Consider the following 16,117-nt stretch of genomic DNA (forward strand, 5'->3'; position numbering starts at 1 on the left):
AGTAACCAACCATTGCTATCTACAACAAGCCCAATTGAATATCAGGCTTGTATTTCTTGTCTTAAAATCTCAGTATCTGAAAATCTATCCAAGATGCATAAGGACTGGCTACATTTACTCTGGAAGCAATGCTCTTATTTGTCCCCACTCAAAGAGTTGGAAGAATTGCTGCAGACTTCACTAAAGAGGGCACTGACTGAGAAATTATTTCTACAAGTTTCTGGAAACAGATAGCTGTCAAACCATACTGGATAATAGCATTTTCCTAAATCTACAATAACATGCGCTACAGTTTGGATGGGGTCAATTTCTTCTTTCAAGTAGCTTTAGGGCATAACATGGACACTAATAAGAACAAGAAACTATTTCAAAGACAGATGAGAGAAGAATCTGATAATAAACTGCAGAGAATTAGTTGTATGGTTCAATATTTGATATTGAATTTACACTGCTAATGAAAGCTGACTGGGAGCCTCTGTGAAGAAAATGAATAAACTTTGCCTCCTACATAACTGAACATTCTTTCTGAAAAGCCACATAAAACCTACAAATCTTGAATTCTGTTTTCAGGGAGAAATGTGATGCCTAAAGACTGCCCAGATTAGAATGAAGTTCTCTTTTCTTCCTCTACTAAGTTCATCCCATCAGAGCAGACCTACTTCACATTGATAATGAAGGGAAGCAGAGGAAAATGGCCCAAATTCTGTGATTTAGGCAATTCAGTTTATTAATCTGGTTGCCAACTCTATCAGGGTAATCACTGCTACAAGAGAAAACTGTAGCTTGTCACCACCTTACTAAATTCTATTCTAAATTCCTCAAAAATACTTTGAAACTTTACTTAATTTTATAGTCAAACACAAGATATTTTGAAGATACTATCAACAACTTACAGTTATTTCATAAACAATCCTGTCTAAAGCACACTCCCATGAAATGGTCCATTCTTCAGGTGCCTGCAGGAAGGCACTTTTAAACTACCACTCTTAAAACTGAAGATAAAATTTAATTCATAACTTTACATGAAAAACAGAACCACAAACCAAACTCAACTGACAGCAACAACCTTCAGATCCACTTTTTCCCTTAGAAAATGAACTGGTGCAAGTGTATCTTCATAGACACTGGGGCCCTCAACTATAAAAGGTTAAGTGCATAAGGACAAGTTTACAGATTGCATTTCCTAATTAAACTAATACTGTAAGGAACTTCAAGCCAGTCTGCCACATCTGAAATGCTGCACTGTTCATCTCAAATGCTGCTCTGTTCACTCATCTATTGGCAACCTCATGAGAAGAAGACAGTTAACTTCTCATTAAAAAAAAACCAAAAACAAACAAAATAATTCCTATCCAGCACTATATTCTGTGTGAGTAGCTAAGAGAGATACTTCTGAAAGGGACAAAAACTGATCCAAAGAGAAGAAAATAAGTTATGTATTTCAGAAAAGCAGGAATTGTGTGAGAAGGCTTAACACATGAAATTTAATCAGGCCTTGGGTTCCCTCTTCACTCATTCCAACTCAGGCAGTACCTTAAAATCCTAACACTGTAATAGATCTAGTGGCCAACCCTCCACTATTACAATCATAGTTGCATAACTTGGCCACTTGCTATAAGCAAGTTTTCCAGCTAAACCTGATTGTTGGAATTATGTAGACTACTCAATCAAGAATAATTAGCAATTTTACACATTGAGTTTTAAGGCTATTTAATCATAAAATGTATTTCCACAAATAGAATTTATTTTGTCAAGGTGCAGCTTGATTTTTTTTTCCCCTCAACATTCTGGCCTCCTAAAGTAAGCCATAATCTCAACAGTTGCCAAACAGACTATTTTTCAGAAGTGGGATTTCAAAATGGCTTTCTAGTTTAGAATGTGAAAGAAGACAAAGCTGATTTATGGAATTTAAGCTATTAAATCTCTACAGACACTGATATGGAAGCATAATGCAGAGTGCATGGCAATCTATTTTTAAATTAGCATCTATCACTCCTTAATTATTCAGCCATAAATGTTCCCTACAGATGACATTGATGCTGCTGGAACAGGGTCACCTCTGGCCCACTCCAGTGCTCACAGTTTGGACACTGATGTATAAAGGGCACAGAGAAAGCTCCCAAGCATTCTGTCCACCTCCAGTCCATAGGGATCCTACAGGAAACATCAGTACTTGTTCAGCAGGAGGGGTGAAGGACAAGGGGATGCAGAGGGAAGATGCACCTGGGTGCAATGGGTGCTCTGGAGTTACTCAAACTGTGCAGGAATAACAAAGCTGCACACCACTCATGGATAAGAGAAACTAATGTGGCATTATGAGAGTAAAGGTTATTGCAATCTTGATATTTGCCCTTTGATTCAAGGAGAACCATTTAGAGAAAACCCAACCTGTTTAAATAATTAATTTTACTTTGCATTTTACAAAAATATTCCAGCTGTCTGCAGAATACATGAGACATTTACTGTAACTGCACTGAACTGTAGTAATTGCATGAAGACTTGAGCTTAGGATGGCTTTCAAAAACAACAATTAACCTCACTCTGTTAATCATATTGATCATTACATAATGAGTTTCTGGCAGATCTGCTTACAGAATTCTACTTTATACGGATGAACAGCATTTTTAGACTGTTTCTCATGATGAAAAGCAACTTTAAAAGGAAGCATTGCAATCAGCTATGGCTGGGTATAGTGCATTTCCTGTCACACGCACCCTGTGGCTCATCAAGTGACATGGATCCAAGCTGTTTGTTAACCACTGAAGAAGGAGAATCTGAAACAAAAACGAGATTTCAACTTAAAACATAAGCAGCAGAGAACTGCACAGCAATGTCACGATCATATGTTAGTTTAAAATAAAAAAAGCAGCAACATAAGGAAGCTTTGGGTTTGTTTAATGAGCAGCCAGCCATATTGCATTTTCTAGGCATGACAGAAGCAAAGCCACTTGTTTCAAACCATTATTTATTCACTGAACAGCCTGAAGCTTGCTGACATGTTGATAATGGAAATGCCTGTCCATTACCAAATATTTTACTGTGTTCTTCACACTTCTGACATGTCAGGAAAAACACTGAAGAGTCATGACTCCTAAAGTCTTTGCTCCAGCTACTAAATGACACCAGTATGTCACACCATGTGCAAAATGTAAATTTCAGAATATTTATACTTCAGCATAAAATACTCCATGGCATACCAGTACCTCCAATATTTAGATACTCTTTTAATAATAATGTTTTAGAACATCAAAGCACCAAAATACATCCCCACTTATATGACAGTTTGGTAGTTCTGCATTCTTAGATGCTGCACCTCTGATGACTGAGAACAAGTCTTGATGAGTTTATCACAGTACCACACCCTTCAGTCTTACAAGCATCCCCATCAATCACATAAACAAACAAATAAATAAAATCATCACCCTCCCCTCAGCAGATAAATGCCTTTTTCCCCCCCCTGGACACTACCAGTTAATAACTAGCACCAGCATTCATTCATTGCACAGACACAATAGATTCAATATTCAGTATTTTCTGTGAGTCTATTTCCCTTGTCACCTGAAGATCAGGTTTTACTTCTGTATTATCTGAAGATGAGTTGATACACACAAATTAATGCAGCGTTCCAAAGATATTGGCTAGAGTATCATATCTTGGTTCCACTTGTTAATATTCTGTTATGAACAAATTCATCCTAAACTAAAAGGATTTAATATCCTGTATTACAAACTGAGTCACAGTCTGCCAACATCACAGCATGCTAAATGAATTTTAACATAAATGCAGATCCCATACAAGGAAAGCAATGAAATAACGCTCTCTCCTACAGGAAGCTCCCTTCCAGCTTTGAGCCAGAATCACCAGCGAGACCTGTTTTGTAGCAGAGCCATAAAACCTGTTAAATTGACCAAGCTGCTTTAAATACATCTATTGCCAAGCAGTCATTCACTCCCAGCTACTGATGGAAGCATGGCAGTGTGCTCCTTAGCTACACTGATATCCAGCTGCAGGGAAGGGGAGGAAGAGCAAAGGAGAGAGACAGGAAAGTCTGAGACAGTGTTCTGGAGGCTGCCTTGTTTTGGGAACTGGGATTGCACAGCTTATTTCGTACTGAGGAACATTAAATTGGTTCTGATTTGCCTTCCTTGCTCAACCATGCCCATGCCTTGCACCAAGCACACCTAAGTCAGACCACAGAATTTATCATTTATCATCTAGATTTATGGCATGTAGATATCAAGTAAAAGATATGTAGCATTAATACATTTTACTTTCCAAAAGTGAAGTGTACTTTATATATATATTACCTAAATTAGAAGAGAAAGATTTACAGGAGAATTTTTTCAATGGAGTAATAAGCCACTTTTTAGAAGGTAAATCAGAGCAAAAAACTGGTGTACAGATGCTCCATGTCATAAGATGCTCTCCTTGTGTTCCAACTGACTCAGCACAGGAATTTGTGCCTCTTTCAAGGGCTGGCTTTGATATCTGACTCACAAAGTCCATGGTTGGGATTAACTTGTATCAGAAGTGCTAAAGGGAGGGGAGGTCCTGGACTGCAAGCTGAGAAATCCAACGCATGACAGTGACCCTAGCCATGCTCTGTTCCTGCACTCCAATCCTTTAAAAGGTGTTTTATGCTGCCAAATATTTCACTTGGCTGAAAAAACTCATCTTGTTAACTCTGTAATTCAGACCTGCATGATCAGAAGACTGAACTAACATATTTTAATTAGAAATATAAGAAACTACTTTACCAGCACTTCTAATTTTATGAAGACCTCACACTACACAGCAGTAAGTAAAAAAGTAGATATGTTTTTTGCCATGTGCATCATTCAATCACAGTAAGTGAAAATGAAAAGTCCATGCCAACAGAGGCTTAAACCTCCCTCACCTCACTGTTACATCCAAGTCTCCATACAACTTTGTGAATGCATTTCACTTAAATACATGAATATTTAATCAACGTACAGGAAACACCCTAAATACCTGAATTAGTATGGTTAAGAAAAGAGTTATTTGTAATTTGAAATCCTCCTAGTTTGCAAGTATCCTGAAGCCACAGATCACCAGCACCCCCTGAAGTGGCTCTGCAGTCTGGAACCCCCACCTCAGGCAGGGAAATCAGCACAACCATGAAACCAGCCTAGAGAAGTTCAGGTAAATGCCTCTTTTTTTAATATATGGCTTTGTTTTGTAAAAAAGTCTGAAAAAATACTTTCAATGTTTTCTTATAAAGCTTTTGAAAAAAAGTATTACCAAAACTGTGCCATATAGTTAAAAAAACAAACAAAAATCCAAACTCTTACCTGAGCCTTCATAGGCTGGGTCTACATCCCACTGCAGTTCACCACTGGTTGTAATGTCACCAGTACATTCTAAACTGGAGCACCACTTAAAGAGGGAACTGGAGATTCATAAATTTGGGGAACCTCAAACAGAAAATAGAAGATAATTTTAAGGTCAATTATATGCTGAAGGATCTTCCTGTAGTTTGGGCAATCAGCACCTGACTTCACCAAAATATTAGTATGCCACCTCAGTTTGGGCTGAAAAAAATTCCTCCTTACATCCCCAGCTTCAGGGTGAAGTCTCAAGCAGTGAGAACTGTTTTAAAGGTCCTAAACAGGAAATATGTAAAGGAATCTAAGAAATTAAACAGTTGATTTAATAACTATGAATAATTGCTTTGCACAGTGAATAAGCTCTCAGTTACACATTGTGCACTTCAAATAGACAATTCTACATCTGAGTGTTAGCAAAAATAAAAACTGCCATCATTCCCTTGTTCTTTTCCAAAAGCTTTAACACAGAAATGAAGGTCCAGTTTGCTCTGCTTTAAAGACTGACTGCATAGATCAACGAAGTTTTTTTTTTTAAATTGCAGCACAGGTTCTGCAATATGCCAGCATGCACATGTATATATCTGCATTCCACAGCAAATGCAGTCTAAATAATATTTTTCCTCAGAAAAAAAAAAAAAGGTTAATATTGATTCATGTTTTTGTGAGTAAGATTAGGTACAATGATCACTCCAGGAACCCTTGGTCTATAATATGTTTTTTCTTTTTCATTTTATGATCAGTTGGGTTCACATTTCTGTTACTTTTCAAATTGAATTCCATCTCAAATTATCAGAATGAGAACTGATGTAGTAATGGTGATGCCTATGTGGCATAGCAGCAATAACAAGTTAAAAATGTTTATTTTCTTTGTTGTTTGCATATAGCACATAAATGCAATTGTTTAAAGACTGCACAAGATCTAAATGTTATAAAATGCCACAAAAATTAAAGTAAAAATTACACTTTGAGGGAGAAAACCTACAATAAATAAAAATCCAAACTAAACTGAAATATTTACCATAGTTCCCTGATTAAATAAAGTGGCTACCAAAAAAAATCTGAATCTATTCAATACCTAAGCAAAGGCTTGAAGACAGAACAGTCCTGATCTATGCAGCACACACTGCTTCTAAAATTCAGCCAAATTCCAAATTAAGACAATACTTAAGAGGGGTATCCACTAAAACAGAATCTCTAATCTAAGACCTTTTGTCTCAGAGTCAAATAGTGACTCATTCATTACTCGTCTCCCTTTCACATTCAAAAATGTAAACTTTTGACCATATTTTTCTAAATAGTGAAGGTTAACTACTACAGATTGATCTTACAAATCCTCGTGTAGCTGGGAGATAATAAATACCACACCATCTAATTTTCTATTAAACCTGCAAAAGTTTTCATCTCTTGACATTTTCTACTTGTAATTTCTTACATGGCTGGAATATTTTTCTCCTCCTACTCAAGCTTCTGTGGTTACAAAGATAAGGATTAATAATGAAGTACAAGTCAGAAGAAGTGGCCTTAGTCTCACAGTGAATTCTCTCCAAAATTGCAAGTGCAAACTACACAGATTTTATCAGAGCAGGGATTGAGAACTTACAGACACATTTTGAGGTGTAATTTTTTTGTTTGAAAATTTAGAACTAGTATGTGCCTGAAAACTGAACCCCTGCCTCATGACAGGGCAGCAAACAATCCAGAACTACTCACTTATTTTTCTCCTACCATATTTCTGAAAAGTAAGCTAAGCACAGAGTTAGAAAACAACTGTGTCTACGGAGAAGCAAGAAACCAAAAATGTGCAGCTCTGGTTTTCCAAAGGAATAGATCACGAACAACCAACTTGCAAAAATAAATCTTGGAAGGTCAGAAAAGGAAAACAAAACAAAGTAATTTTGTTAAAAAGAAATGAGCAAGTACAGAGAATATCTTCATGTCCAGAGTGCAGAAATCTTAGGAAGTAAATAGACAATGCAAAGGTGATCCCCATTCAAAAGAAATGAGCTTCGTTTGTTCCCTCCCAGAGGAGGGGAAAGAGGAATGCAATGAAAGAAGCTGACAAAGCACAACAGGAACATCCTGGTTTTACACATAAAAATAGAAAGGAAAAGACAATTTAATCTTTTATCAAGTTTCTCAAGAACTTGACCAAATACATTAAATATTTTCAAACTTAAATTTCTCCTTTTATAACTTCCACTTCCTATACTGCTGAAGGCAACAATTCCACCCACCAGACCAAACCTCAAGAAGATACATCCTAATGAGCTGGAGGTCAGGGAGAAAAATGGTTCCCCCTTTGTCTCCCCAGAAATGAATGTTTCCACAGCACTGACTAAATCTGTCTTTCAAAGCAATTATTGAGTAAGTAAAATGGTTAAATTTGCAAATTCATTGTCATTACATGCAGAAAGAGTGAAGTATTTGCATGTTAGTTTCCTCCAAGGCTGTGTATGTGGCTTCTGGTGATCCCAAACAAAAGGATTGGATATTTCCAATAGTTCCCTTACAGTTTTAAGCATGTGGGAACTCAAAAAACTCCAAGAGGCAGTATTGGTGGGGTCCAAACTATGCCCAAAATCCCTATGCCTCCTAGCCAAAGCAATTACTCAGCTGAAACCTTCCCATTTGTGGCAGTATGGATCCTACAGTGTGCTGCAGGACCCCCACAAGCAACAGGGAGTAAAAAAATTACACTCCATTCTTGAAGGAGCACTAAGGAATAGATGGGAGAGCTGTATCAAAGTGAAACCTAGACCCACACAGCCTTCAGAGGTAGTAAAATCCCCAGAAATCTCCAAACATGGCTGTAAACAAACTTTATTCCCTACTTCAATCCAGTGCAAAGCAATTTAGTAAAAAAATTAAAAATTAAGCCATTCTGAAAAGGAAATGGAAGATCAAGATCTACTGTTTTAGTTATGATTTTTCCTGTATCAGTATTTATATTTGAGTTAATAAATTCTGATGTTCAATTTGTTGGGGGGAAAAAAAAAAGACAAAACCAAAAGTGGTAGATTTTTGGGGTATTATTTTTTTGTCCTGGCAGGAAACTGCAGTCCCCTAAAAGGTCACTGCTACCATTGCTGTTCCTATTCTCCTCCTACAGGCAACAGGCACCCATAGTTGCCATCCCAGGATGTACTGGTTTCCAAAACACTCTAAAATCTCACTGCAGTATTTTCTAGTGTAAAAAGTTATTCAAAATTCAGTAACTGAATATTGTGACTAGACCATCAGCCACTGTGACATCAAATTGTTCTGCAGGGCTCCAGATTAAGGAATAGACTGAACCATGGCAAGACAGCTGTAAATGTGTGACACAATCCTTAAAAGCAATTTAGCCACATGTCAACTGTCACAGGATTTATCCACAGAAGAGACACTGCTAGACATGACTTTGCAGCACAAAATAAACTGAATTCTCACACAGCATGCAGCTCACTAGTTTTTACATTGTGCCAAGACAAAGTTTGCTTCAAGTTTATGTTTTAGAGTTTACCTCTTCATTCATATGCATGCTTCAGCCCTAACTTTCTCAAATATGTTATTGCAAACATATTTGAGGCTTTTGTGTAATCATTTTTAATTTCACTAAGACAAGAGAGAAAGAGGATGGTGAAATGAAGAGTTGCTCTGTTAAAAAAAAGGAGAGCATATCTGGGGACTTTGGCTAGGTACAAGCATTTTCATTATACTTATTGTAAAACCATAGCACTGAAGAGTGGCAAAACTGTGTTTTACTGAATTGTTACTCTGATTTAGAACACATGCTAACCCAAAGCCAAGTCATAAATGTTACTGTAGCACCAAAATGCAATTTCAGTGTGTAATTCTCGTTCTGCTCAGAACACAGCAATTTCTCGCTCAGCTGCTCTAATGCCCATTGCACAAACCTGATACCATGCACCTAGAAAACCATTTCCACATAGTATCACTCCATCCAAACGTGTTAGATCAATAAACCTGCCCATTCAACTGTTTCCCTGCCCATGTGATGATAAACACCACCACATGCAAGGCAAGACAAGCAGCGAGTGCAGGAAACGCCTTGTTCTGGGGGAGAAGCATCTCAGCAAACAGCAGCAGCACAAACTACAGCTACCACATCTGCTGGAGAAACCTTGGCAAGTGACAACCTGCTGCCTGGGGGTCCTGTGAGGAGCCCTTAGGGGTGGCCTGCTCAGAAGAGGAGGGCTGTGCTGCAGAAGCCTCAGCCAGCTCTCGCTGTCTCTGCTGCTCTGCCTTCTTAAGCCTCAGTTGCTGCAGGCCCCTACGGATTATTGCTAACTCGGGTCCCATCAGCTCTGACAAACAGGGAGGGGAGACAGAAAGAGAAGCATTGAGCAATCAATAGATAGAGCAGAGAGGAGGGGTGAGGGGACTGACCAAAGAGACAAGCAACAGGTGCTAAGTGTCGTTACAGTGAAAATTAAAAATTTACTAACATCCGGGAATCATAAAATAGAAATATTGAAATTGGTTTTCTCTTCCTAAAGGCATGAATCACAGGATTTAAATATTCAGGATTCATGCCATACAATACAACCCCCTTCCCATCTCCAGCAATGAAACCACTAAACAAAAAATTATTTAAGGAAAATAGATATAGCCTGGATAAATCAAAACAAAGATGTAGCCATTCTGATGTTCCTAACACACAGAATAAATGAGAATTTTTGGTGTAAAACTATGCAACTCTGGTCTACAGGTAAGTTTTCAAAATGAATACAATAGCTTCCTGCTTTTTCTCCAAAAAAACCCACAAATTTTTTATCAAAACAAACCAGTGCAAAAAGTAAACTGGAACTATGGAAAGAGGTGGCAGAACAACAGTTAAACCAAAAAATACACTTCTCTATTGACTCATTTTTAATTTCAGACATTCCCCATGGTTGAGGATTCACAATCTGAAATTCACTGTTAAGTGGTCCTACAAAGTAATTTATAGGCTCATAAGCAATTTTTAGTAGCATCCTCTTAACAGATTATTATTTTAGTCTCATCTTTAGAAGCTTCACTGTTTTCATGATTTTGTCTTTACTAATTTGCCAGTTAAACTATTTTGGCGTGTTAAGTTCATTGCCTGATTACCAGTACTTTCGAAAACTGCTATAAAATGAGGTGTACAAGCAATTTTTTATTCTTTCCATGCCCTTTGCAGATTTCTTCCACTTACACATGTGCTGTGCTTCTGTTTAAATAACATACATTGTGTCTTTAATAGCAGTGTCTGAATCACACTGAAATGTTAAAATAGTAAAGAGCTTTACATTGGCATGGGGCCTTTCAGCCAGGCAAAAACTTAACAAATATTCTGTAACCCTTATCCACACAGTGAAACAAACAAATCTTAAATTTGCTTTTACAAAGAGAAACTAACCCAAAAACCAGAATCCAGTAATTGGAAAGTTAGTGACAAGCACCAGTTAATACTGAATGGTCATGAGGTTTAATGTGCTTAGTCTAATATTATTTCTGGAAAAAACATCCTCCCAGTCTATGGTTGATAAGGTGCAACAAAAAATTAAAAGATATAGTTTCTAAAAGGAATATGACATCAAGGAGATTTGCTACGAATAGTTTTCATGTCTCAAACCCATTTATGGAAATAAAAACTCCAAACAGCCTAGGGAATACTTTTAAGAGAATTTCAATGATGCCTAAAATTGCAGTTTTTAGTACTTGCTGTTGATTCAGTTCCACTAAATTAAGAGACAGTCACAATTTAAGATGTAACAAGAACTACAATACCAAATGTAAAAGCTGCTCTCCTGGATATGTTCAGTGAAAACACCTTTTAACATATTCCAGAATATCTAAGCAAATGTTTATTTTGCCAGCAAATGGAGTGAGGAAATATAAATAAATAAATAAATAACCCCAGTTATTGTCACATTCCCATTCAAAATGTAAAAGCAGTTACCTTATATTAGAACACATATTAGGGTTAAGCTTTGTACTAATTAGCCAACTTCCCCCCCCGCATCCCCTCCCAATGTCTGTATCTGGAATTTTATTTATGAGAAAATCTGTATTATATTTTACTGTTTGTTGTATCTGTGTTTAAAACATCAGCATCCTAAAACCAATATACAAAAATTAAAGGTTTCCACTGAATGGCACAAGCAGGGCATGAAAATAAATTTGTTGTATTTTTCCTTAGTGACAAACATGGCAATCTCCAGCAATTGTTCTCATTATATACACATATAAAAAATTATTCAAATGTTCTGGCAGTAATAGGCTACTGAGAATGTCCACTGATTTTTTTGGTTTAATTGTAACTTAAATGTTCAAACTTATAGAATATACATTCTGCTAAAGAGACCTATCCCAACAAGCTTCAGCACTAAGCCATTTCTGCACCAACTCTGTTTAGAACAGTTACTTCATATCTTAAAGTTTCATAAAGTAATTCAGATGTAGAAGCTCAAATGCTTACCACATGACACATTTTCTGGGACACCAAACCAACAATAAATCTGAACTGCATACTTATGCACAGGTATTGTGATTTCAAACACAGGATTACCACAAGTGTTCAGTGCAGGAATCTGTAGAAATTATTTATGGAAAGCTGTTTACAAGCCTGGGTTAGGAATTCATGCTCTGATACTAAAGAGGTCATTTCCTGAAAACACATTCTTCAGTTTCTGACTCTTTGCTACAACATTCAAACTTCTATCTGTCATGTCTTTATACAAAATGGTGGCTAAAAATTTCTTTATCGCTTCTTTCACCTTCCAAAATACCTCCCCAGTCATCCACCTCTTACAACACACCTCTGTCTGGGCTTCCTACTCAGCCCCACTGTATTTAAACTATTCTTATTAGCACTTTCCCTCTCCTGTCACCCCAAAAAAGCAGCAGGTTTCATTCACCTTTAAATGCAGGTGAACAAGCTCAAGGAACCCTGTCCTTGATGCAGAGGGCAGTGTTTGCAGATAGATTTATAGACTACAGATTGTGAGTGAATAAAATCTCACAAGTGAACACAGCCATGGGTTACCAGGGTACACAAACATTGCAAAATGGACATTCCCAACCCAGCCTGCTCATTCATAAACCCAGTGCAGTCCCTCTGCCCAGGAGCTTCCCTGTTCCCTGAACTCACCCATTAAGTTACCCAAAAACTTGTTTTGCCGTAAGTCCAGTGTCTCATTTGCACTGCTTCTGAAACAGGATTATTAGGTGTGTAAACACCTTGTACTATTACATTTATGCCTGCAGGACTCCTGTAGACAATTTTAAGCTGCCAATCTGGCACCTTGTTTAGGTTTAGTCAAAGAACCTCTCAAACACAATTCAACAAATTAGAAAATATCCATTGTCTGTCAAACAATCATCACTACCCCTTTCAAAATGAAATATATTCTGAAGTCCAAAGAACTGGGAAAGAAAAAATGCTCTTAGAAAAGAGCTGAATTAAGAAACAAAAACTTCAGCTTCATGCTAGCAGAATAAACTTTTGCTTAGAAATCCAAGCAGATTCAGAGAAAAAGATTTTTCTGGACAGCACAGGTTCCTTAAAATGCAGGTTAGAAAATGCATCACAATACCAGAAATCCCCTCTGGTGCATTATCTTCTTGAAACCCACAAAGTTTCAATGACACAGCTTGAAGCAATTATTTTTAATATGGTAGATACTCTCCTGGCCACTCTAAGTTCCAGAATATACTTCTAAAAATTAATAAATAATAAATAAATCAAAATGAACCTTTGATAATGAACCTTTGATGGTTATCCCTCTGGATCAAAGATACTGGCAGCTAAATAGGGTAGCACTGAATTAGAGTAGACCCCTTAATCATCTTTTTGTGTGTGTATTGTGAAAAAACTTGAGATTGTGGAAAGCTGACACCAATACTAATAAAAAACCATAGATGACTAAAGGCCTCTGATACTAAATAAACTTTTCAGCATTTTCCAAAACTCTTGGGTGCATTGCCATTTTTCTGCTCACTGTTTATCTCTAAGCATCAGACTAACTGCAATGAATTTCAACTTACGGCTTTATCTTCCCTGTCTTTCAGATACCAGGTACCTCAGCATTTCTCACCCATCCCAAAGATTTTGGCTGCAGCAGACACAGTACATTGAGTGGCACACTCTCCCCTGGGAAATCCCCATCCCTCCTGTATTCCAGAATATCAAATTTAAGGCCTGAAAAAGTCAGAGCTTGATTTTTTTACAGTAGAATCTATATAAGACAAAAGGTTTCAACCTTTTGGTCTTTCAGGTCACATCAGCCTTTCTATAACTGTGAAGCCTAGAAAGGCACTTGAAAAAAGTAAAAATAAACTCTTGTGCAAATATTCCACTCTAAAGGCTGTGGCATTGAGATGGAAAAGGTCAAGTCAAAGCATAAGGTGCTCTTTTACTACGCCAATTAATTTCTGACATTCTGACAGAAGAATATACTTCCTTCTTTTTCCCCAAGAAGAATGTAAGTCTGTATTAAACACAGATGAGTTTCTTCAAGATATACAAACTTAACTATCAATATGTAGTATAGTTTATTAACCAATAATGGAATATCATGCCAGGTGACCCTTATTTATCCAAATACTTTTGAGAAGTTAAAACCCAACACTGCTGACTCTGAAATGTTGAGGATGGAGGCTCCTCCTGAAGGAGACATCCCTTACCTCCCCTGACTTTAACAGGCACAGGTTCTGCTATTCATTGCACTGATGCTGCTACAGCCAAATCTCAATGGAAGAGGGCAAGATGTCACTACACTCCATAAAGACAACAGTAAGTTCAGAAAAAAACAAGCAAAAAAAATACTTCTACTTCAAAATACAGTACTGGTGAACCCCTTGGAAATTTCTTTTGCAGACAAAAGGTATAGATTTGATGGTTTTACTCTCTTTAAACCACAGCTGCGACCACTTGGTAACTAGAAAACACCTAAGTCTCATTAAGGATGTGCAAGGAAGAAAACAGCTGGAGATCAATTACCCAAAATATCCTAAAAGAGAATGGTGTCTTATTTTTCATAAACAATGACAAGATGGATTTCTTCTCACCAGACTGATGCAGCACAGGCTGAGTTGAGGCCCCTAAAGAAGGCCTTTGCTCATTATCAGGAGAGGACAGTAATGAAGTTGAAGGGGGACTTTCTGTTGAAGATGATGTTGAAGGAGCTTGAGCTGACATGGTAGAAGAGGAAGATGATGGAAGCTGTTCAGAACCATCTACTTCCATTGCAGTTTCTGATTCTCTACTGGGTGCCATGTTATTAGTAGCAGGAGCATCTGTCCGATTAGTCCCACCTTTGATTAAAAACAGAACAAAAAAGCAAGAAAAAGAGCACAAAAGTAAACTTACTCTGCCTCTAAAGATCCCTTTGCACTACCATTCCTATAAACAAATGTGTTCAGTTCTTCAGTGCACTAAGATTTTGTTTACACCTAGGAAAGGCTGATATTGCAAGGCTCAACATCCACTATAAAGACAATTTCTGTTGTAATACTTTTTGAAAAGAAGGAAATCACCTCTGGACCGTGATCTTCCTCGTCCTCTATTGCTCTGTGCGACTTCACTGGCTTCTTCAAACCACCTTGACAGCATGTCTGACATCCTCTGCATCAGAGAGACATTGGGACTCTGCTCCCCTGTAGAACAAGTGGTGCTGAAGTTTTATCTACAGGCTTGCCAAAAAGTACCTTCCCCCCCTCTCTTTTCTTTCAGGAATGGAACCACCCCTCACCCCCTTTTCCCACAAGAAGCAGTTCCCTTCAGCCTGTTCCCAATGACCCTGTGTATCTTCATTTTCACAGTACAGGTCTTTCACACCCTCTGCTGGGATCCCTCATTCCCCTCCTGTACCTCAATCAGAGGAGTTTAGACCTTAAAATACAAAAAAATGGAATTGCAACAGCCAAAGAAAACAGACTTTTTGGTCTGTTTAATGATGCCATAGAAAATATTATGAACAGGTTCAAAAGAGGGATTTCAGAAACCCACAGGCAACAGAACCACATGCAGATTGTAAAGGAGCAGATGGGATTACACCCCTCAATGTTTCTAGTCCAGTAATTTCAGATACTGGAGGAGCAAAAAGACAGATTAAGGTAAGAGGACAGGCTCATTTTCTCTCCCTAAACAGCATCTCCTACTGCCTGTATCAGGTACAGAAGCTATTCTAGTTTGGGGAAGCAGGAAAATGACAACAACAGTACAGAAAATCCGGAAAGGGAAACTGTAGGCAGAAAAGGGAGGAAGATTTAAGCAAACTAGAGTCAAATACTTGGAACTCCACAGCTTGTCAGATTTAATAAGAAACACATTATTAGAGGAAGATTCAAATAAATGACAATAAATACTCTGCCCTGCTTTGGTATCCCAATTTTTGATACCCAAGCATAGCCTCAGAAATGTTTTATTTGCTAAAATCTCAAGCAATTGAGCAATATATTATAAACATGAGAATATAAAGCATAAAAATGAGTCACCCTGTGTTACTACATTACATTATAAAAATGAAAAGCATCATATTAGAATCCTATTGCTTTTTCCAGTCCCCTAATGTAACCATTAAAGAGCATTTCATTTGTATTTGTGATTGCATGTGAGGTGTGACTATAAAGAAAAGAAATAAGTGCTGGTGTTGGTCCCTGAGCAATGACAATGAAAAAAGCTCTCCTTTACTTACACCAGCCTAACTGAAACAATATAATTTTCCTGGTAAGAATGTTTTAAATTTTAAAAATCATGATACAATAGCAGCTCTGTGCTAAACTCTATAAAAACCATTTAA

The 16,117-nt window shown here is 37.4% G+C and overlaps 1 protein-coding gene across 5 annotated transcripts in view; it reads right to left on the reverse strand.

Annotated features, from left to right (window-relative positions):
• Positions 1–16,117, reverse strand: part of DCAF6 (DDB1 and CUL4 associated factor 6) — a 73,794-nt gene that overhangs the window by 24,534 nt on the left and 33,143 nt on the right. For 4 of the 5 annotated variants that reach the window (XM_033051960.1, XM_033051958.1, XM_033051961.1 and 1 more), the window contains 3 exons: positions 14,853–14,972; positions 14,385–14,630; positions 2,715–2,774 (listed from right to left, as the gene is read on the reverse strand). In XM_033051960.1, the coding sequence (XP_032907851.1) occupies positions 2,715–2,774; positions 14,385–14,630; positions 14,853–14,972 (426 nt within the window). The remainder of the gene's footprint in view (positions 1–2,714; positions 2,775–14,384; positions 14,631–14,852; positions 14,973–16,117) is intronic. The other variant, XM_033051962.1, reaches the window with a different exon arrangement.

This window comes from Catharus ustulatus, chromosome 2 (genome assembly GCF_009819885.2).
Source record: "Catharus ustulatus isolate bCatUst1 chromosome 2, bCatUst1.pri.v2, whole genome shotgun sequence".
Classification (NCBI taxonomy): Eukaryota; Metazoa; Chordata; class Aves; order Passeriformes; family Turdidae; genus Catharus; species Catharus ustulatus.